Source organism: Ranitomeya imitator, chromosome 9 (assembly GCF_032444005.1).
Source record: "Ranitomeya imitator isolate aRanImi1 chromosome 9, aRanImi1.pri, whole genome shotgun sequence".
NCBI lineage: Eukaryota > Metazoa > Chordata > Amphibia > Anura > Dendrobatidae > Ranitomeya > Ranitomeya imitator.
Window position 1 is genome coordinate 153,315,611 of NC_091290.1, and position 23,688 is coordinate 153,339,298.

The 23,688-nt window shown below is 47.9% G+C and overlaps 1 protein-coding gene across 2 annotated transcripts in view; it reads right to left on the reverse strand.

The window, feature by feature from the left end:
* WFDC1 (WAP four-disulfide core domain 1) overlaps positions 1 to 16,315 on the reverse strand; it is a 40,864-nt gene extending 24,549 nt beyond the window's left edge. The window contains exon 1 of one of the 2 annotated variants that reach the window (XM_069739495.1): positions 16,150 to 16,315. In XM_069739495.1, the coding sequence (XP_069595596.1) occupies positions 16,150 to 16,272 (123 nt within the window). In that variant the 5' untranslated portion in view covers positions 16,273 to 16,315. The remainder of the gene's footprint in view (positions 1 to 16,149) is intronic. The other variant, XM_069739494.1, reaches the window with a different exon arrangement.
* Positions 16,316 to 23,688: the final 7,373 nt, after the last annotated feature.

The window sequence follows — 23,688 nt, forward strand, 5'->3', positions numbered from 1 at the left end:
GCATCCTGCTCGGCGACAGGTTGAAAAAACCTGTATAGGGACGTCAGGAAGATCAGGGCACATCCCTAGGAGAGTGCAGGAGGCGTCCATCTCCCTGTTCCCTATCGCAGGGCCCACCATTGTAATTGTGTCCCCGGTGTTCTCGTGTTTGTTGTGCTGCTGGTAACAGACTTACGGTTACGTCGTGTGACACCGCTTTGGTCACATTGTGACAGTTGGCCTATTGAAATGTCTGTTCAGTAAATGCCCTCAATACTTGGTCCTTTTGCATCAATAACTGCATCAGTGCAGCGTGGCATGGAGGCGATCAGCCTGTGGCTGCTGAGAGGTTATGGAAGCCCAGGTTGCTTTGATAGCAGCCTTCAGCTCGTCTGCATTGTTGGGTCTGGTGTCTCATCTTCCTCTTGACAATATCCATAGATTCTCTATGGGTTTAAGGTCAGGAGAGTTTCCTGCAATCAAGCCCAGTGATACTGTTGTTTTTACACCAGTTGTTGGTCCCTTTGTCAGTGTGGACAGGGACCAAGTCCTGCTGGAGAATGACATTTCCATCTAGAGGTAGAGGGAAGCATGAAGTGCTCTACAATGTCCTGGTAGACGGCTGCGCTGACTTTGGTCTTGATAAAACCCAGTGGACCTACACCAGCAGATGACATGGCTCCCCAAACCATCACTGATTGTGGAGACCTCACACCAGACCTCCAGCAGCTTGGATTGTGACCTCCCCACTCTTCCTCCAGACTCTGGGACCTTGGACCACTGACAACAGTCCGGTTCTTCTTCTCCTTGGCCCAGGTAAGACACTTCTGGGGTTGTGTATTGGCCATTAGCGGCCGGACACAAGGAATGTGACACTTGTAGCCCATGTCCTGGAGACGTCTGTGTGTGGTGCAGCAATGACTCCAGCAGCAGTCCGCTCCTTGTGAATCTCCCCCACATTTTTTAATGGCCTTTTCTTAATCCTTTCCAGGCTGCGGTATCCCGGTTGCTTGTGCACCTTTTTCTTCCACTCCACTCTCCATTTATATTTTTGGATACAGCACTGTGTGAACAGTCGGCTTCTTTATGAACTTTGGTGGCTTCCCCTCCTTGTGGAGTGTGTCAGTGACGCCTTCTGGACATTTGTCAGGTCAGCAGTCTTCCCCATGATTGTGGAGCTACTGAAACTGACTAAGGACCTTTATAAACGCTTAGGAGCCTTTACAGGTGTTTCTTGTTAATTATTCTAATTTACTGAGATAATGACTTTTGGGTTTTCATTGGCTGTAAGCCATAATCATCAACATTAACAGAAATAGATCACTCTGTGTGTAATGACTCTATAGAATATATGAGATTCACTTTTTGTATTGAAGAACTGAAATAAATTAACTGTTTGATGATATTCTAATTTTGTGAGAAGCTCCTGTAGTGTTCCCCGCAATATCAGCTTGCATGGTGATACCGAACCCCCAAGGCTGCCGCATACAAGGTGGGAGTAGTAGTACTGTGCACCGTCCATCTATACAGGGTGAGAGTAGTAGTACTGTGCACCGTCCATCTATACAGGGTGAGAGTAGTAGTACTGTGCACCGTCCATCTATACAGGGTGAGAGTAGTAGTACTGTGCACCGTCCATCTATACAGGGTGAGAGTAGTAGTACTGTGCACCGTCCATCTATACAGGGGGAGAGTAGTAGTACTGTGCACCGTCCATCTATACAGGGTGAGAGTAGTAGTACTGTGCACTGTCCATCTATATACAGGGTGAGAGTAGTAGTACTGTGCACCGTCCATCTATATACAGGGTGAGAGTAGTAGTACTGTGCACCGTCCATCTATACAGGGTGAGAGTAGTAGTACTGTGCACTGTCCATCTATACAGGGTGAGAGTAGTAGTACTGTGCACCGTCCATCTATACAGGGTGAGAGTAGTAGTACTGTGCACCGTCCATCTATATACAGGGTGAGAGTAGTAGTACTGTGCACCGTCCATCTATACAGGGTGAGAGTAGTAGTACTGTGCACTGTCCATCTATACAGGGTGAGAGTAGTAGTACTGTGCACCGTCCATCTATACAGGGTGAGAGTAGTAGTACTGTGCACCGTCCATCTATATACAGGGTGAGAGTAGTAGTACTGTGCACCGTCCATCTATACAGGGTGAGAGTAGTAGTACTGTGCACTGTCCATCTATACAGGGTGAGAGTAGTAGTACTGTGCACCGTCCATCTATATACAGGGTGAGAGTAGTAGTACTGTGCACCGTCCATCTATACAGGGTGAGAGTAGTAGTACTGTGCACTGTCCATCTATACAGGGTGAGAGTAGTAGTACTGTGCACTGTCCATCTATACAGGGTGAGAGTAGTAGTACTGTGCACCGTCCATCTATACAGGGTGAGAGTAGTAGTACTGTGCACCGTCCATCTATATACAGGGTGAGAGTAGTAGTACTGTGCACCGTCCATCTATACAGGGTGAGAGTAGTAGTACTGTGCACTGTCCATCTATACAGGGTGAGAGTAGTAGTACTGTGCACCGTCCATCTATACAGGGTGAGAGTAGTAGTACTGTGCACCGTCCATCTATACAGGGTGAGAGTAGTAGTACTGTGCACTGTCCATCTATACAGGGTGAGAGTAGTAGTACTGTGCACCGTCCATCTATACAGGGGGAGAGTAGTAGTACTGTGCACCGTCCATCTATACAGGGTGAGAGTAGTAGTACTGTGCACCGTCCATCTATATACAAGGTGAGAGTAGTAGTACCGTGCACCGTCCATCTATACAGGGTGAGAGTAGTAGTACTGTGCACCGTCCATCTATACAGGGGGAGAGTAGTAGTACTGTGCACCGTCCATCTATACAGGGTGAGAGTAGTAGTACTGTGCACCGTCCATCTATACAGGGGGAGAGTAGTAGTACTGTGCACCGTCCATCTATACAGGGTGAGAGTAGTAGTACTGTGCACCATCCATCTATACAGGGTGAGAGTAGTAGTACTGTGCACCGTCCATCTATACAGGGTGAGAGTAGTAGTACTGTGCACCGTCCATCTATACAGGGTGAGAGTAGTAGTACTGTGCACCGTCCATCTATACAGGGTGAGAGTAGTAGTACTGTGCACCGTCCATCTATACAGGGTGAGAGTAGTAGTACTGTGCACTGTCCATCTATACAGGGGGAGAGTAGTAGTACCGTGCACCGTCCATCTATACAGGGTGAGAGTAGTAGTACTGTGCACTGTCCATCTATACAGGGTGAGAGTAGTAGTACTGTGCACCGTCCATCTATACAGGGGGAGAGTAGTAGTACTGTGCACTGTCCATCTATACAGGGTGAGAGTAGTAGTACTGTGCACTGTCCATCTATACAGGGTGAGAGTAGTAGTACTGTGCACCGTCCATCTATATACAGGGTGAGAGTAGTAGTACTGTGCACCGTCCATCTATACAGGGTGAGAGTAGTAGTACTGTGCACCGTCCATCTATACAGGGTGAGAGTAGTAGTACTGTGCACTGTCCATCTATACAGGGGGAGAGTAGTAGTACTGTGCACCGTCCATCTATACAGGGTGAGAGTAGTAGTACTGTGCACCGTCCATCTATACAGGGTGAGAGTAGTAGTACTGTGCACCGTCCATCTATACAGGGGGAGAGTAGTAGTACTGTGCACCGTCCATCTATACAGGGGGAGAGTAGTAGTACTGTGCACCGTCCATCTATACAGGGTGAGAGTAGTAGTACTGTGCACTGTCCATCTATACAGGGTGACAGTAGTAGTACTGTGCACTGTCCATCTATACAGGGGGAGAGTAGTAGTACTGTGCACCGTCCATCTATACAGGGTGAGAGTAGTAGTACCGTGCACCGTCCATCTATACAGGGTGAGAGTGGTAGTACTGTGCACCGTCCATCTATACAGGGTGAGAGTAGTAGTACTGTGCACCGTCCATCTATACAGGGTGAGAGTAGTAGTACTGTGCACCGTCCATCTATACAGGGTGAGAGTAGTAGTACTGTGCACCGTCCATCTATACAGGGGGAGAGTAGTAGTACTGTGCACCGTCCATCTATACAGGGTGAGAGTAGTAGTACTGTGCACTGTCCATCTATACAGGGGGAGAGTAGTAGTACTGTGCACCGTCCATCTATACAGGGTGAGAGTAGTAGTACCGTGCACCGTCCATCTATACAGGGTGAGAGTAGTAGTACTGTGCACCGTCCATCTATACAGGGGGAGAGTAGTAGTACTGTGCACCATCCATCTATACAGGGTGAGAGTAGTAGTACTGTGCACCGTCCATCTATACAGGGGGAGAGTAGTAGTACTGTGCACCGTCCATCTATACAGGGTGAGAGTAGTAGTACTGTGCACCGTCCATCTATACAGGGTGAGAGTAGTAGTACTGTGCACCGTCCATCTATACAGGGTGAGAGTAGTAGTACTGTGCACCGTCCATCTATACAGGGGGAGAGTAGTAGTACTGTGCACCGTCCATCTATACAGGGTGAGAGTAGTAGTACTGTGCACCGTCCATCTATACAGGGGGAGAGTAGTAGTACTGTGCACTGTCCATCTATACAGGGTGAGAGTAGTAGTACTGTGCACCGTCCATCTATACAGGGTGAGAGTAGTAGTACTGTGCACTGTCCATCTATACAGGGGGAGAGTAGTAGTACTGTGCACCGTCCATCTATACAGGGTGAGAGTAGTAGTACTGTGCACCGTCCATCTATACAGGGTGAGAGTAGTAGTACTGTGCACCGTCCATCTATACAGGGGGAGAGTAGTAGTACTGTGCACCGTCCATCTATACAGGGTGAGAGTAGTAGTACTGTGCACTGTCCATCTATACAGGGGGAGAGTAGTAGTACTGTGCACCGTCCATCTATACAGGGTGAGAGTAGTAGTACTGTGCACCGTCCATCTATACAGGGTGAGAGTAGTAGTACTGTGCACCGTCCATCTATACAGGGGGAGAGTAGTAGTACTGTGCACTGTCCATCTATAGAGGGTGAGAGTAGTAGTACTGTGCACTGTCCATCTATACAGGGTGAGAGTAGTAGTACTGTGCACTGTCCATCTATACAGGGTGAGAGTAGTAGTACTGTGCACCGTCCATCTATACAGGGGGAGAGTAGTAGTACTGTGCACCGTCCATCTATACAGGGTGAGAGTAGTAGTACCGTGCACCGTCCATCTATACAGGGTGAGAGTAGTAGTACTGTGCACCGTCCATCTATACAGGGTGAGAGTAGTAGTACTGTGCACCGTCCATCTATACAGGGTGAGAGTAGTAGTACTGTGCACCGTCCATTTATACAGGGTGAGAGTAGTAGTACTGTGCACTGTCCATCTATACAGGGTGAGAGTAGTAGTACTGTGCACCGTCCATCTATACAGGGTGAGAGTAGTAGTACCGTGCACCGTCCATCTATACAGGGTGAGAGTAGTAGTACTGTGCACCGTCCATCTATACAGGGTGAGAGTAGTAGTACTGTGCACCGTCCATCTATACAGGGTGAGAGTAGTAGTACTGTGCACCGTCCATCTATACAGGGTGAGAGTAGTAGTACTGTGCACCGTCCATCTATACAAGGTGAGAGTAGTAGTACCGTGCACCGTCCATCTATAGAGGGGGAGAGTAGTAGTACTGTGCACCGTCCATCTATACAGGGTGAGAGTAGTAGTACTGTGCACCGTCCATCTATAGAGGGGGAGAGTAGTAGTACTGTGCACCGTCCATCTATACAGGGTGAGAGTAGTAGTACCGTGCACCGTCCATCTATACAGGGTGAGAGTAGTAGTACTGTGCACCGTCCATCTATACAGGGTGAGAGTAGTAGTACTGTGCACCGTCCATCTATACAGGGTGAGAGTAGTAGTACTGTGCACTGTCCAGGGTGAGAGTAGTAGTACTGTGCACCGTCCATCTATAGAGGGTGAGAGTAGTAGTACTGTGCACCGTCCATCTATACAGGGTGAGAGTAGTAGTACCGTGCACCGTCCATCTATACAGGGTGAGAGTAGTAGTACTGTGCACCGTCCATCTATACAGGGGGAGAGTAGTAGTACTGTGCACCGTCCATCTATACAGGGTGAGAGTAGTAGTACTGTGCACCGTCCATCTATACAGGGTGAGAGTAGTAGTACTGTGCACCGTCCATCTATACAGGGTGAGAGTAGTAGTACTGTGCACCGTCCATCTATACAGGGTGAGAGTAGTAGTACTGTGCACCGTCCATCTATACAGGGTGAGAGTAGTAGTACTGTGCACCGTCCATCTATACAGGGTGAGAGTAGTAGTACTGTGCACCGTCCATCTATAGAGGGGGAGAGTAGTAGTACTGTGCACTGTCCAGGGTGAGAGTAGTAGTACTGTGCACCGTCCATCTATACAGGGTGAGAGTAGTAGTACTGTGCACCGTCCATCTATACAGGGTGAGAGTAGTAGTACCGTGCACCGTCCATCTATACAGGGTGAGAGTAGTAGTACTGTGCACCATCCATCTATACAGGGTGAGAGTAGTAGTACTGTGCACCGTCCATCTATACAGGGTGAGAGTAGTAGTACTGTGCACCGTCCATCTATACAGGGTGAGAGTAGTAGTACTGTGCACCGTCCATCTATACAGGGTGAGAGTAGTAGTACTGTGCACCGTCCATCTATACAGGGTGAGAGTAGTAGTACTGTGCACTGTCCATCTATACAGGGTGAGAGTAGTAGTACTGTGCACCGTTCATCTATACAGGGGGAGAGTAGTAGTACTGTGCACCGTCCATCTATACAGGGTGAGAGTAGTAGTACTGTGCACCGTCCATCTATACAGGGGGAGAGTAGTAGTACTGTGCACCGTCCATCTATACAGGGTGAGAGTAGTAGTACTGTGCACCGTCCATCTATACAGGGTGAGAGTAGTAGTACTGTGCACCGTCCATCTATAGAGGGGGAGAGTAGTAGTACTGTGCACCGTCCATCTATACAGGGTGAGAGTAGTAGTACTGTGCACTGTCCATCTATACAGGGTGAGAGTAGTAGTACTGTGCACCGTCCATCTATACAGGGTGAGAGTAGTAGTACTGTGCACTGTCCATCTATACAGGGTGAGAGTAGTAGTACTGTGCACCGTCCATCTATAGAGGGGGAGAGTAGTAGTACTGTGCACCGTCCATCTATAGAGGGGGAGAGTAGTAGTACTGTGCACCGTCCATCTATACAGGGGGAGAGTAGTAGTACTGTGCACCATCTATACAGGGTGAGAGTAGTAGTACTGTGCACCGTCCATCTATACAGGGTGAGAGTAGTAGTACTGTGCACCGTCCATCTATACAGGGTGAGAGTAGTAGTACTGTGCACCGTCCATCTATACAGGGTGAGAGTAGTAGTACTGTGCACCGTCCATCTATACAGGGTGAGAGTAGTAGTACTGTGCACCGTCCATCTATACAGGGTGAGAGTAGTAGTACTGTGCACCGTCCATCTATACAGGGTGAGAGGAGTAGTACTGTGCACTGTCCATCTATACAGGGTGAGAGTAGTAGTACTGTGCACCGTCCATCTATAGAGGGGGAGAGTAGTAGTACTGTGCACCGTCCATCTATACAGGGTGAGAGTAGTAGTACTGTGCACCGTCCATCTATACAGGGTGAGAGTAGTAGTACTGTGCACCGTCCATCTATAGAGGGGGAGAGTAGTAGTACTGTGCACCGTCCATCTATACAGGGTGAGAGTAGTAGTACCGTGCACCGTCCATCTATACAGGGTGAGAGTAGTAGTACTGTGCACCGTCCATCTATACAGGGTGAGAGTAGTAGTACTGTGCACCGTCCATCTATACAGGGTGAGAGTAGTAGTACTGTGCACCGTCCATCTATACAGTGTGAGAGTAGTAGTACTGTGCACTGTCCATCTATACAGGGTGAGAGTAGTAGTACTGTGCACCGTCCATCTATACAGGGTGAGAGTAGTAGTACCGTGCACCGTCCATCTATACAGGGTGAGAGTAGTAGTACTGTGCACCGTCCATCTATACAGGGTGAGAGTAGTAGTACTGTGCACCGTCCATCTATACAGGGTGAGAGTAGTAGTACTGTGCACCGTCCATCTATACAGGGTGAGAGTAGTAGTACTGTGCACCGTCCATCTATACAGGGTGAGAGTAGTAGTACCGTGCACCGTCCATCTATAGAGGGGGAGAGTAGTAGTACTGTGCACCGTCCATCTATACAGGGTGAGAGTAGTAGTACTGTGCACCGTCCATCTATACAGGGTGAGAGTAGTAGTACTGTGCACCGTCCATCTATACAGGGGGAGAGTAGTAGTACTGTGCACCGTCCATCTATAGAGGGGGAGAGTAGTAGTACTGTGCACCGTCCATCTATACAGGGTGAGAGTAGTAGTACCGTGCACCGTCCATCTATAGAGGGGGAGAGTAGTAGTACTGTGCACCGTCCATCTATACAGGGTGAGAGTAGTAGTACTGTGCACCGTCCATCTATACAGGGTGAGAGTAGTAGTACTGTGCACCGTCCATCTATACAGGGTGAGAGTAGTAGTACTGTGCACCGTCCATCTATACAGGGTGAGAGTAGTAGTACTGTGCACCGTCCATCTATACAGGGTGAGAGTAGTAGTACTGTGCACCGTCCATCTATAGAGGGGGAGAGTAGTAGTACTGTGCACTGTCCAGGGTGAGAGTAGTAGTACTGTGCACCGTCCATCTATACAGGGTGAGAGTAGTAGTACTGTGCACCGTCCATCTATACAGGGTGAGAGTAGTAGTACCGTGCACCGTCCATCTATACAGGGTGAGAGTAGTAGTACTGTGCACCGTCCATCTATACAGGGTGAGAGTAGTAGTACTGTGCACCGTCCATCTATACAGGGTGAGAGTAGTAGTACTGTGCACTGTCCATCTATACAGGGTGAGAGTAGTAGTACTGTGCACCGTCCATCTATACAGGGGGAGAGTAGTAGTACTGTGCACCGTCCATCTATACAGGGTGAGAGTAGTAGTACTGTGCACCGTCCATCTATACAGGGTGAGAGTAGTAGTACTGTGCACTGTCCATCTATATACAGGGTGAGAGTAGTAGTACTGTGCACCGTCCATCTATACAGGGGGAGAGTAGTAGTACTGTGCACCGTCCATCTATACAGGGTGAGAGTAGTAGTACTGTGCACCGTCCATCTATACAGGGTGAGAGTAGTAGTACTGTGCACTGTCCATCTATAGAGGGGGAGAGTAGTAGTACTGTGCACCGTCCATCTATACAGGGTGAGAGTAGTAGTACTGTGCACTGTCCATCTATACAGGGTGAGAGTAGTAGTACTGTGCACTGTCCATCTATACAGGGTGAGAGTAGTAGTACTGTGCACCGTCCATCTATAGAGGGGGAGAGTAGTAGTACTGTGCACCGTCCATCTATAGAGGGGGAGAGTAGTAGTACTGTGCACCGTCCATCTATACAGGGTGAGAGTAGTAGTACTGTGCACCGTCCATCTATATACAGGGTGAGAGTAGTAGTACTGTGCACCATCTATACAGGGTGAGAGTAGTAGTACTGTGCACCATCTATACAGGGTGAGAGTAGTAGTACTGTGCACCATCTATACAGGGTGAGAGTAGTAGTACTGTGCACCGTCCATCTATATACAGGGTGAGAGTAGTAGTACTGTGCACCGTCCATCTATACAGGGTGAGAGTAGTAGTACTGTGCACCGTCCATCTATACAGGGTGAGAGTAGTAGTACTGTGCACTGTCCATCTATACAGGGTGAGAGTAGTAGTACTGTGCACCGTCCATCTATAGAGGGGGAGAGTAGTAGTACTGTGCACCGTCCATCTATACAGGGTGAGAGTAGTAGTACTGTGCACCGTCCATCTATAGAGGGGGAGAGTAGTAGTACTGTGCACTGTCCATCTATACAGGGTGAGAGTAGTAGTACTGTGCACCGTCCATCTATACAGGGTGAGAGTAGTAGTACTGTGCACTGTCCATCTATACAGGGGGAGAGTAGTAGTACTGTGCACCGTCCATCTATACAGGGTGAGAGTAGTAGTACTGTGCACCGTCCATCTATACAGGGTGAGAGTAGTAGTACTGTGCACCGTCCATCTATACAGGGGGAGAGTAGTAGTACTGTGCACCGTCCATCTATACAGGGTGAGAGTAGTAGTACTGTGCACTGTCCATCTATACAGGGTGACAGTAGTAGTACTGTGCACTGTCCATCTATACAGGGGGAGAGTAGTAGTACTGTGCACCGTCCATCTATACAGGGTGAGAGTAGTAGTACCGTGCACCGTCCATCTATACAGGGTGAGAGTAGTAGTACTGTGCACCGTCCATCTATACAGGGTGAGAGTAGTAGTACTGTGCACCGTCCATCTATACAGGGTGAGAGTAGTAGTACTGTGCACCGTCCATCTATACAGGGTGAGAGTAGTAGTACTGTGCACCGTCCATCTATACAGGGGGAGAGTAGTAGTACTGTGCACCGTCCATCTATACAGGGTGAGAGTAGTAGTACTGTGCACTGTCCATCTATACAGGGGGAGAGTAGTAGTACTGTGCACCGTCCATCTATACAGGGGGAGAGTAGTAGTACTGTGCACCGTCCATCTATACAGGGTGAGAGTAGTAGTACTGTGCACCGTCCATCTATACAGGGGGAGAGTAGTAGTACTGTGCACCGTCCATCTATACAGGGTGAGAGTAGTAGTACTGTGCACCGTCCATCTATACAGGGGGAGAGTAGTAGTACTGTGCACTGTCCATCTATACAGGGTGAGAGTAGTAGTACTGTGCACCGTCCATCTATACAGGGTGAGAGTAGTAGTACTGTGCACTGTCCATCTATACAGGGGGAGAGTAGTAGTACTGTGCACCGTCCATCTATACAGGGTGAGAGTAGTAGTACTGTGCACCGTCCATCTATACAGGGTGAGAGTAGTAGTACTGTGCACCGTCCATCTATACAGGGGGAGAGTAGTAGTACTGTGCACCGTCCATCTATACAGGGTGAGAGTAGTAGTACTGTGCACTGTCCATCTATACAGGGGGAGAGTAGTAGTACTGTGCACTGTCCATCTATACAGGGTGAGAGTAGTAGTACTGTGCACCGTCCATCTATACAGGGTGAGAGTAGTAGTACTGTGCACTGTCCATCTATACAGGGTGAGAGTAGTAGTACTGTGCACCGTCCATCTATACAGGGTGAGAGTAGTAGTACCGTGCACCGTCCATCTATACAGGGTGAGAGTAGTAGTACTGTGCACCGTCCATCTATACAGGGTGAGAGTAGTAGTACTGTGCACTGTCCATCTATACAGGGTGAGAGTAGTAGTACTGTGCACCGTCCATCTATACAGGGTGAGAGTAGTAGTACCGTGCACCGTCCATCTATACAGGGTGAGAGTAGTAGTACTGTGCACCGTCCATCTATACAGGGTGAGAGTAGTAGTACTGTGCACCGTCCATCTATACAGGGTGAGAGTAGTAGTACTGTGCACCGTCCATCTATACAGGGTGAGAGTAGTAGTACTGTGCACCGTCCATCTATACAAGGTGAGAGTAGTAGTACCGTGCACCGTCCATCTATAGAGGGGGAGAGTAGTAGTACTGTGCACCGTCCATCTATACAGGGTGAGAGTAGTAGTACTGTGCACCGTCCATCTATAGAGGGGGAGAGTAGTAGTACTGTGCACCGTCCATCTATACAGGGTGAGAGTAGTAGTACCGTGCACCGTCCATCTATACAGGGTGAGAGTAGTAGTACTGTGCACCGTCCATCTATACAGGGTGAGAGTAGTAGTACTGTGCACCGTCCATCTATACAGGGTGAGAGTAGTAGTACTGTGCACTGTCCAGGGTGAGAGTAGTAGTACTGTGCACCGTCCATCTATAGAGGGGGAGAGTAGTAGTACTGTGCACCGTCCATCTATACAGGGTGAGAGTAGTAGTACTGTGCACCGTCCATCTATACAGGGTGAGAGTAGTAGTACTGTGCACCGTCCATCTATACAGGGTGAGAGTAGTAGTACTGTGCACCGTCCATCTATACAGGGTGAGAGTAGTAGTACTGTGCACCGTCCATCTATACAGGGTGAGAGTAGTAGTACTGTGCACCGTCCATCTATAGAGGGGGAGAGTAGTAGTACTGTGCACTGTCCAGGGTGAGAGTAGTAGTACTGTGCACCGTCCATCTATACAGGGTGAGAGTAGTAGTACTGTGCACCGTCCATCTATACAGGGTGAGAGTAGTAGTACTGTGCACCGTCCATCTATACAGGGTGAGAGTAGTAGTACTGTGCACCGTCCATCTATACAGGGTGAGAGTAGTAGTACTGTGCACCGTCCATCTATACAGGGTGAGAGTAGTAGTACTGTGCACCGTCCATCTATACAGGGTGGGAGTAGTAGTACTGTGCACCGTCCATCTATACAGGGTGAGAGTAGTAGTACCGTGCACCGTCCATCTATACAGGGTGAGAGTAGTAGTACTGTGCACCGTCCATCTATACAGGGTGAGAGTAGTAGTACTGTGCACCGTCCATCTATACAGGGTGAGAGTAGTAGTACTGTGCACTGTCCATCTATACAGGGTGAGAGTAGTAGTACTGTGCACTGTTCATCTATACAGGGGGAGAGTAGTAGTACTGTGCACCGTCCATCTATACAGGGTGAGAGTAGTAGTACTGTGCACCGTCCATCTATACAGGGGGAGAGTAGTAGTACTGTGCACCGTCCATCTATACAGGGTGAGAGTAGTAGTACTGTGCACCGTCCATCTATACAGGGTGAGAGTAGTAGTACTGTGCACCGTCCATCTATAGAGGGGGAGAGTAGTAGTACTGTGCACCGTCCATCTATACAGGGTGAGAGTAGTAGTACTGTGCACTGTCCATCTATACAGGGTGAGAGTAGTAGTACTGTGCACCGTCCATCTATACAGGGTGAGAGTAGTAGTACTGTGCACTGTCCATCTATACAGGGTGAGAGTAGTAGTACTGTGCACCGTCCATCTATAGAGGGGGAGAGTAGTAGTACTGTGCACCGTCCATCTATACAGGGGGAGAGTAGTAGTACTGTGCACTGTCCATCTATACAGGGGGAGAGTAGTAGTACTGTGCACCGTCCATCTATACAGGGTGAGAGTAGTAGTACTGTGCACCGTCCATCTATACAGGGTGAGAGTAGTAGTACTGTGCACTGTCCATCTATACAGGGTGAGAGTAGTAGTACTGTGCACCGTCCATCTATAGAGGGGGAGAGTAGTAGTACTGTGCACCGTCCATCTATACAGGGGGAGAGTAGTAGTACTGTGCACCATCTATACAGGGTGAGAGTAGTAGTACTGTGCACCGTCCATCTATACAGGGTGAGAGTAGTAGTACTGTGCACCGTCCATCTATACAGGGTGAGAGTAGTAGTACTGTGCACCGTCCATCTATACAGGGTGAGAGTAGTAGTACTGTGCACCGTCCATCTATACAGGGTGAGAGTAGTAGTACTGTGCACCGTCCATCTATACAGGGTGAGAGTAGTAGTACTGTGCACCGTCCATCTATACAGGGTGAGAGGAGTAGTACTGTGCACTGTCCATCTATACAGGGTGAGAGTAGTAGTACTGTGCACCGTCCATCTATAGAGGGGGAGAGTAGTAGTACTGTGCACCGTCCATCTATACAGGGTGAGAGTAGTAGTACTGTGCACCGTCCATCTATACAGGGTGAGAGTAGTAGTACTGTGCACCGTCCATCTATAGAGGGGGAGAGTAGTAGTACTGTGCACCGTCCATCTATAGAGGGGGAGAGTAGTAGTACTGTGCACCGTCCATCTATACAGGGTGAGAGTAGTAGTACCGTGCACCGTCCATCTATACAGGGTGAGAGTAGTAGTACTGTGCACCGTCCATCTATACAGGGTGAGAGTAGTAGTACTGTGCACCGTCCATCTATACAGGGTGAGAGTAGTAGTACTGTGCACCGTCCATCTATACAGTGTGAGAGTAGTAGTACTGTGCACTGTCCATCTATACAGGGTGAGAGTAGTAGTACTGTGCACCGTCCATCTATACAGGGTGAGAGTAGTAGTACCGTGCACCGTCCATCTATACAGGGTGAGAGTAGTAGTACTGTGCACCGTCCATCTATACAGGGTGAGAGTAGTAGTACTGTGCACCGTCCATCTATACAGGGTGAGAGTAGTAGTACTGTGCACCGTCCATCTATACAGGGTGAGAGTAGTAGTACTGTGCACCGTCCATCTATACAGGGTGAGAGTAGTAGTACCGTGCACCGTCCATCTATAGAGGGGGAGAGTAGTAGTACTGTGCACCGTCCATCTATACAGGGTGAGAGTAGTAGTACTGTGCACCGTCCATCTATACAGGGTGAGAGTAGTAGTACTGTGCACCGTCCATCTATACAGGGGGAGAGTAGTAGTACTGTGCACCGTCCATCTATAGAGGGGGAGAGTAGTAGTACTGTGCACCGTCCATCTATACAGGGTGAGAGTAGTAGTACCGTGCACCGTCCATCTATAGAGGGGGAGAGTAGTAGTACTGTGCACTGTCCAGGGTGAGAGTAGTAGTACTGTGCACCGTCCATCTATAGAGGGGGAGAGTAGTAGTACTGTGCACCGTCCATCTATACAGGGTGAGAGTAGTAGTACTGTGCACCGTCCATCTATACAGGGTGAGAGTAGTAGTACTGTGCACCGTCCATCTATACAGGGTGAGAGTAGTAGTACTGTGCACCGTCCATCTATACAGGGTGAGAGTAGTAGTACTGTGCACCGTCCATCTATACAGGGTGAGAGTAGTAGTACTGTGCACCGTCCATCTATAGAGGGGGAGAGTAGTAGTACTGTGCACTGTCCAGGGTGAGAGTAGTAGTACTGTGCACCGTCCATCTATACAGGGTGAGAGTAGTAGTACTGTGCACCGTCCATCTATACAGGGTGAGAGTAGTAGTACCGTGCACCGTCCATCTATACAGGGTGAGAGTAGTAGTACTGTGCACCGTCCATCTATACAGGGTGAGAGTAGTAGTACTGTGCACCGTCCATCTATACAGGGTGAGAGTAGTAGTACTGTGCACTGTCCATCTATACAGGGTGAGAGTAGTAGTACTGTGCACCGTCCATCTATACAGGGGGAGAGTAGTAGTACTGTGCACCGTCCATCTATACAGGGTGAGAGTAGTAGTACTGTGCACCGTCCATCTATACAGGGTGAGAGTAGTAGTACTGTGCACTGTCCATCTATATACAGGGTGAGAGTAGTAGTACTGTGCACCGTCCATCTATACAGGGGGAGAGTAGTAGTACTGTGCACCGTCCATCTATACAGGGGGAGAGTAGTAGTACTGTGCACCGTCCATCTATACAGGGTGAGAGTAGTAGTACTGTGCACTGTCCATCTATAGAGGGGGAGAGTAGTAGTACTGTGCACCGTCCATCTATACAGGGTGAGAGTAGTAGTACTGTGCACTGTCCATCTATACAGGGTGAGAGTAGTAGTACTGTGCACTGTCCATCTATACAGGGTGAGAGTAGTAGTACTGTGCACCGTCCATCTATAGAGGGGGAGAGTAGTAGTACTGTGCACCGTCCATCTATAGAGGGGGAGAGTAGTAGTACTGTGCACCGTCCATCTATACAGGGTGAGAGTAGTAGTACTGTGCACCGTCCATCTATATACAGGGTGAGAGTAGTAGTACTGTGCACCATCTATACAGGGTGAGAGTAGTAGTACTGTGCACCATCTATACAGGGTGAGAGTAGTAGTACTGTGCACCGTCCATCTATATACAGGGTGAGAGTAGTAGTACTGTGCACCGTCCATCTATACAGGGTGAGAGTAGTAGTACTGTGCACCGTCCATCTATACAGGGTGAGAGTAGTAGTACTGTGCACTGTCCATCTATACAGGGTGAGAGTAGTAGTACTGTGCACCGTCCATCTATAGAGGGGGAGAGTAGTAGTACTGTGCACCGTCCATCTATACAGGGTGAGAGTAGTAGTACTGTGCACCGTCCATCTATAGAGGGGGAGAGTAGTAGTACTGTGCACTGTCCATCTATACAGGGTGAGAGTAGTAGTACTGTGCACTGTCCAGGGTGAGAGTAGTAGTACATACATGCTATGTGCTCTGTTACCTCGTCTTTGTCGGTGACCCGCGGGTGTAGCGCCCTCTTGCTCAGGCTGCGGGCGGCGCACAGCGCACAGAGGGCGCAAACCAGCAGACAGCTCAGCACCGCGCTCCGGCTCTCCCCGGCCATCCTCCGCCTGCTGCAGCCGAGCGACCGGGGGCGGCGACACTGAGAGGGGAGGAGTGCAGCTCCGGAGGAGAATAATGTACAGGAGGAGAGAGAATAAAGTACAGGAGTAGAGAGAATAATGTACAGGAGGGGAGAATAATGTACAGGAGGAGAGAGAATAATGTACAGGCGGAGAGAGAATAATGTACAGGAGTAGAGAGAATAATGTACAGGAGGGGAGAATAATGTACAGGAGGAGAGAGAATAATGTACAGGAGGAGAGAGAATAATGTACAGGAGGGGAGAATAATGTACAGGAGGAGAGAGAATAATGTACAGGAGGAGAGAGAATAATGTACAGGAGGGGAGAATAATGTACAGGAGGGGAGAATAATGTACAGGAGGAGAGAGAATAATGTACAGGAGGGGAGAATAATGTACAGGAGGGGAGAATAATGTACAGGAGGAGAGAGAATAATGTACAGGAGGAGAGAATAATGTACAGGAGGAGAGAGAATAATGTACAGGAGGAGAGAATAATGTACAGGAGGAGAGAGAATAATGTACAGGAGGAGAGAGAATAATGTACAGGCGGAGAGAGAATAATGTACAGGAGGAGAGAGAATAATGTACAGGAGGGGAGAATAATGTACAGGAGGAGAGAGAATAATGTACAGGCGGAGAGAGAATAATGTACAGGAGGAGAGAGAATAATGTACAGGAGGGGAGAATAATGTACAGGACGAGAGAGAATAATGTACAGGAGGAGAGAGAATAATGTACAGGAGGGGAGAATAATGTACAGGAGGGGAGAATAATGTACAGGAGGAGAGAGAATAATGTACAGGAGGGGAGAATAATGTACAGGAGGAGAGAGAATAATGTACAGGAGGAGAGAGAATAATGTACAGGAGGGAAGAATAATGTACAGGAGGAGAGAGAATAATGTACAGGAGGAGAGAGAATAATGTACAGGCGGAGAGAGAATAATGTACAGGAGGAGAGAGAATAATGTACAGGAGGAGAGAGAATAATGTACAGGAGGAGAGAGAATAATGTACAGGAGGAGAGAGAATAATGTACAGGAGGGGAGAATAATGTACAGGAGGAGAGAATAATGTACAGGAGGAGAGAGAATAATGTACAGGAGGAGAGAATAATGTACAGGAGGGGAGAATAATGTACAGGAGGAGAGAGAATAATGTACAGGAGGAGAGAGAATAATGTACAGGAGGAGAGAGAATAATGTACAGGAGGAGAGAGAATAATGTACAGGAGGAGAGAGAATAATGTACAGGACGAGAGAGAATAATGTACAGGAAGAGAGAGAATAATGTACAGGAGGGGAGAATAATGTACAGGAGGAGAGAGAATAATGTACAGGAGGAGAGAGAATAATGTACAGGAGGAGAGAGAATAATGTACAGGAGGAGAGAGAATAATGTACAGGAGGAGAGAGAATGTACAGGAGGAGAGAGAATAATGTACAGGAGGGGAGAATAATGTACAGGAGGAGAGAGAATAAAGTACAGGAGGAGAGAATAATGTACAGGAGGAGAGAGAATAAAGTACAGGAGGGGAGAATAATGTACAGGAGGGGAGAGAATAATGTACAGGAGGAGAGAGAAAAATGTACAGGAGGAGAGAATAATGTACAGGAGGAGAGAATAATGTACAGGAGGAGAGAATAATGTACAGGAGGAGGGAGAATAATGTACAGGAGGAGGGAGAATAATGTACAGGAGGAGAGACAATAATGTACAGGAGGAGAGAGAATAATGTACAGGAGGGGAGAATAATGTACAGGAGGGGAGAATAATGTACAGGAGGAGAGAATAATGTACAGGAGGAGAGCGAATAATGTACAGGAGGAGAGTGAATAATGTACAGGAGGAGAGCGAATAATGTACAGGAGGAGAGAGAATAATGTACAGGAGGGGACAATAATGTACAGGAGGAGAGAGAATAATGTACAGGAGGAGAGAGAATAATGTACAGGAGGGGAGAATAATGTACAGGAGGAGAGAGAATAATGTACAGGAGGGGAGAATAATGTACAGGAGGAGAGAGAAAAATGTACAGGAGGAGAGAATAATGTACAGGAGGAGAGAGAATAATGTACAGGAGGAGAGCGAATAATGTACAGGAGGAGAGCGAATAATGTACAGGAGGGGAAAATAATGTACAGGAGGGGAGAATAATGTACAGGAGGAGAGAGAATAATGTACAGGAGGAGAGAGAATAATGTACAGGAGGGGAGAATAATGTACAGGAGGAGAGAGAATAATGTACAGGAGGGGACAATAATGTACAGGAGGAGAGAGAATAATGTACAGGAGGAGAGAGAATAATGTACAGGAGGGGACAATAATGTACAGGAGGAGAGAGAATAATGTACAGGAGGAGAGAGAATAATGTACAGGAGGGGAGAATAATGTACAGGAGGAGAGAGAATAATGTACAGGAGGAGAGAGAATAATGTACAGAAGGGGAGAATAATGTACAGGAGGAGAGAGAATAATGTACAGGAGGGGAGAATAATGTACAGGAGGAGAGAGAAAAATGTACAGGAGGAGAGAATAATGTACAGGAGGGGAGAATAATGTACAGGAGGAGAGAATAATGTACAGGAGGGGAGAATAATGTACAGGAGGGGGGGAATAATGTACAGGAGGGGAGAATAATGTACAGGAGGGGAGAATAATGTACAGGAGGGGAGAATAATGTACAGGAGGGGAGAATAATGCACAGGGGGTGGAAGTAGGCTAATGACTATAGAAGCCTCGAAAATACGTATTTGCGTCCCTTCCCCCCTAAAGTTATATTTTGCCATTTATGAATTCATTTCTCTTGAGGCTGTGACTGGGGGTCTCCTATTAACTCCTCTTATTTCCATCCATTGCGATCTGAAATTGGACTGATGACCCAAAAGTGGAAGGAGGGAGTATATGTAGGTATTCTGAGTGGTGCTGTCACTCCGTGCCTTGAGACTGGGGTGCTAGCCAGGTCCCTAGATCTAGGGGCACCCTAATCTATCTCTGTTCCCCAGAAGGTATAGACACTGGGGTCACATCTTTCGCTATGCTCCTATATCTAGAAAAAAAAATCACCATAGTAGTTGTATAAATTAGTTTAGGCAAAGAGACCAAAAATTCACCTGAGTAATCTGTACTTACACAATAACCTAAAAAATAAACTTTTAGGCTTGTCACGGATCCCACAGTTCTGCCACCAATATGTCACGGATCCCACCGGATAGATCAGGGATCCACCCACTATGTCACAGTTCACGGGGAAGATTCCTTTATCATCTCCTCCACTCACACCAATTTGTCACGAATCGGGGTTGTTTGGTTGCCCCTGGTTCCTTCTGAAGGGGATTTATCTATATCCCACTTCCCAGTTCTGGTTTGGAACTTGCAGCTCTCTGGCGCCCCCTTACCCTCAGACCAGTCAGGGTACTGCACCTAGGGTAATTAGTTGCCAGAAAGGCTGCCTGCTATGTACTGGCTATTGGGCTCACTGCTGTGATGGCGATATAACTGCTCCCACTCAGGCGGGAACAATAATTATCAAAGCCGCCGTCGCTACAAAGCTTCCCAAACGCACAGAACAAAGTATGCTGCCACCAGCTCCGATTCTCTTAGGATTAACGGGTCTGGAGCCAACCCTAACCAGTAGCGTAATTCACTTCAGAGGACGCAACAGTTTGTTTAGAGCATGGAGAGACAAGCTAGTAATTTTATATTTTACTCCAAAAAAGGTAGGCAGTGTTTACAAAGTATGAAAAGATATTATAAAGAAGACAATATCATATGTACAATACAGATTACAAATAAATGGGATTAAAATGGAAAAGAACACTTACAGGTCGTTCAGATCATTTCATATCATCATGGCTGGCCTGTGGGCTTTGTAGAATGCACACATCTAGATACATGTCACATCTATATAGCAGCAGGACCCCGGACACAAATACACTGAACTCCTGTTTCACACAGTTATTTCCTAGCCTCAAGCCCAGGCACTCTCCCTGTGGTGACTGTTATGACCCCAATGGCGAGGGTCTCAGAGGAACGTGGAAGTCTGCAAGATACAAAAATCCAGCTCATAGGGCAGTGGTAACTGGGTTGACCATATATCTACTCCTAACGCCAACACTAGAAGTAGCCGGGGGTCATACCTACGTTGATCCTAGATGACTCGCGCCAGCCAAGAATCTAAATACCCCTAGTAGAGGAAAACAAAGACCTCTCTTGCCTCCAGAGAAAGGGACCCCAAAGCAGGATAGAAGCCCCCCACAAATAATAACGGTGAGGTAAGAGGAAATGACAAACACAGAAATGAACCAGGTTTAGCACAGAGAGGCCCGCTAACTAATAGCAGAATATAGAAAGGTAACTTATATGGTCAACAAAAAACCCTATCAAAAATCCACACTGGAAATTCAAGAACCCCCGAACCGTCTAACGGTCCGGGGGGAGAACACCAGCGCCCTAGAGCTTCCAGCAAAAGTCAGGATACAGATTAGGAACAAGCTGGACAAAAATACAAAACCAAAAACAAATAGCAAAAAGCAAAGTAAATGACTTAGCTGAATAACCGGACCAGGATCAGTAGACAAGAGCACAGCAGATTAGCTCTGATAACTACGTTGCCAGGCATAGAACTGAGTGTCCAGGGAGCTTATAAAGCAACGCCCCTAACTAACGACCCAGGTGCGGATAAAAAGGAAAGACAGAAAAACCAGAGTCAAAAAACTAGTAACCACTAGAGGGAGCCAAAAAGCAAATTCACAACAGTACCCCCCCCTTAGTGAGGGGTCACCGAACCCTCACCACGACCACCAGGGCGATCAGGATGAGCGGCATGAAAGGCACGAACTAAATCGGCCGCATGAACATCAGAGGCGACCACCCAGGAATTATCCTCCTGACCATAGCCCTTCCACTTGACCAGGTACTGAAGTCTTCGCCTGGAGAGGCGAGAATCCAAGATCTTCTCCACCACGTACTCCAACTCGCCCTCAACCAACACCGGAGCAGGAGGCTCAGCAGAAGGAACTACAGGCACAACGTACCGCCGCAACAAGGACCTATGAAATACATTGTGAATAGCAAACGACACAGGAAGATCCAGACGAAAAGATACAGGATTAAGGATTTCCAATATCTTGTAAGGACCAATAAAACGAGGTTTAAATTTGGGAGAGGAGACCTTCATAGGAACAAAGCGGGAAGAAAGCCATACCAAATCCCCAACGCGTAGTCGGGGACCCACACCGCGGCGGCGGTTGGCAAAGCGCTGAGCCCTCTCCTGTGACAACTTCAAGTTGTCCACCACATGATTCCAGATCCGCTGCAACCTATCCACCACAGAATCCACCCCAGGACAGTCAGAAGACTCCACATGACCTGAAGAAAAGCGAGGATGGAAACCAGAGTTGCAGAAAAAAGGCGAAACCAAGGTGGCGGAACTAGCCCGATTATTAAGGGCAAACTCAGCCAACGGCAAGAATGTCACCCAATCGTCCTGATCAGCAGAGACAAAACACCTCAAATAAGCCTCCAAAGTCTGATTGGTTCGCTCCGTCTGTCCATTAGTCTGAGGATGGAAAGCAGAGGAAAACGACAAATCAATGCCCATCCTACTACAAAAGGATCGCCAGAACCTGGAAACGAACTGGGATCCTCTATCTGACACAATATTCTCAGGGATGCCGTGCAAACGAACCACGTTCTGGAAAAACACAGGAACCAGATCGGAAGAGGAAGGCAGCTTAGGCAAAGGAACCAAATGGACCATCTTGGAGAAGCGATCACATATCACCCAGATAACAGACATGCCCTGAGATAGCGGAAGATCAGAAATGAAATCCATGGAGATATGTGTCCAAGGTCTCTTCGGGACAGGCAAGGGCAAGAGCAACCCGCTGGCACGAGAACAGCAAGGCTTAGCTCTAGCACAAGTCCCACAGGACTGCACAAATGACCGCACATCCCTTGACAAAGAAGGCCACCAAAAGGACCTGGCCACCAGATCTCTGGTGCCAAAAATTCCCGGGTGACCTGCCAACACCGAGGAATGAACCTCGGAAATGACTCTGCTGGTCCACTTATCCGGAACAAACAGTCTGTCAGGTGGACAAGACTCAGGCCTATCAGCTTGAAATCTCTGCAACACACGTCGCAGATCCGGAGAAATAGCTGATAAGATAACTCCATCCTTAAGAATACCAACAGGATCAGCGACTCCAGGAGCATCAGGCACAAAGCTCCTAGAAAGAGCATCGGCCTTCACATTCTTTGAACCTGGTAAATACGAGACAACAAAATCAAAGCGGGAGAAAAACAATGACCAGCGGGCCTGTCTCGGATTAAGGCGTTTAGCAGACTCGAGATACATCAGATTTTTGTGATCAGTCAAGACCACCACACGATGCTTAGCACCCTCGAGCCAATGACGCCACTCCTCAAATGCCCACTTCATGGCCAACAACTCCCGATTGCCCACATCATAATTTCGCTCGGCAGGCGAAAACTTCCTAGAGAAAAAGGCACAAGGTTTCATAACAGAGCAACCAGGGCCTCTCTGCGACAAAACGGCCCCTGCTCCAATCTCCGAAGCATCCACCTCAACCTGAAAGGGAAGTGAGACATCGGGCTGGCACAAAACAGGCGCCGAAGTAAACCGGCGTTTCAACTCCTGGAAAGCCTCCACGGCAGCAGGAGCCCAGTTAGCTACATCGGAGCCCTTCTTGGTCATATCCGTCAAAGGTTTCACAACGCTAGAAAAATTAGCGATAAAACGACGGTAGAAGTTAGCGAAACCCAAGAACTTCTGAAGACTCTTAACTGACGAGGGCTGAGTCCAATCAAGAATAGCTCGGACCTTGACCGGGTCCATCTCCACAGCAGAAGGGGAAAAAATAAACCCCAAAAAGGGAACCTTCTGTACACCAAAGAGACACTTTGAGCCTTTGACAAACAAAGAATTTTCACGCAAAATTTTAAAGACCAACCTGACCTGCTCCACATGCGAGTCCCAATCATCAGAAAAAACCAAAATATCATCCAGATAAACGATCAAAAATTTATCCAGATACTTCCGGAAAATGTCATGCATAAAGGACTGAAAAACTGAAGGCGCATTGGAGAGCCCAAAAGGCATCACCAAGTACTCAAAATGACCTTCGGGCGTATTGAATGCGGTTTTCCATTCATCACCTTGCTTAATGCGCACAAGGTTGTACGCACCACGAAGGTCTATCTTGGTGAACCACTTGGCACCTTTAATTCGGGCAAACAAGTCAGACAACAGCGGCAGAGGATACTGAAATTTGACAGTGATCTTATTTAAAAGCCGATAATCAATACAAGGCCTCAAAGATCCGTCCTTTTTAGCCACAAAAAAGAATCCTGCACCAAGAGGGGAAGA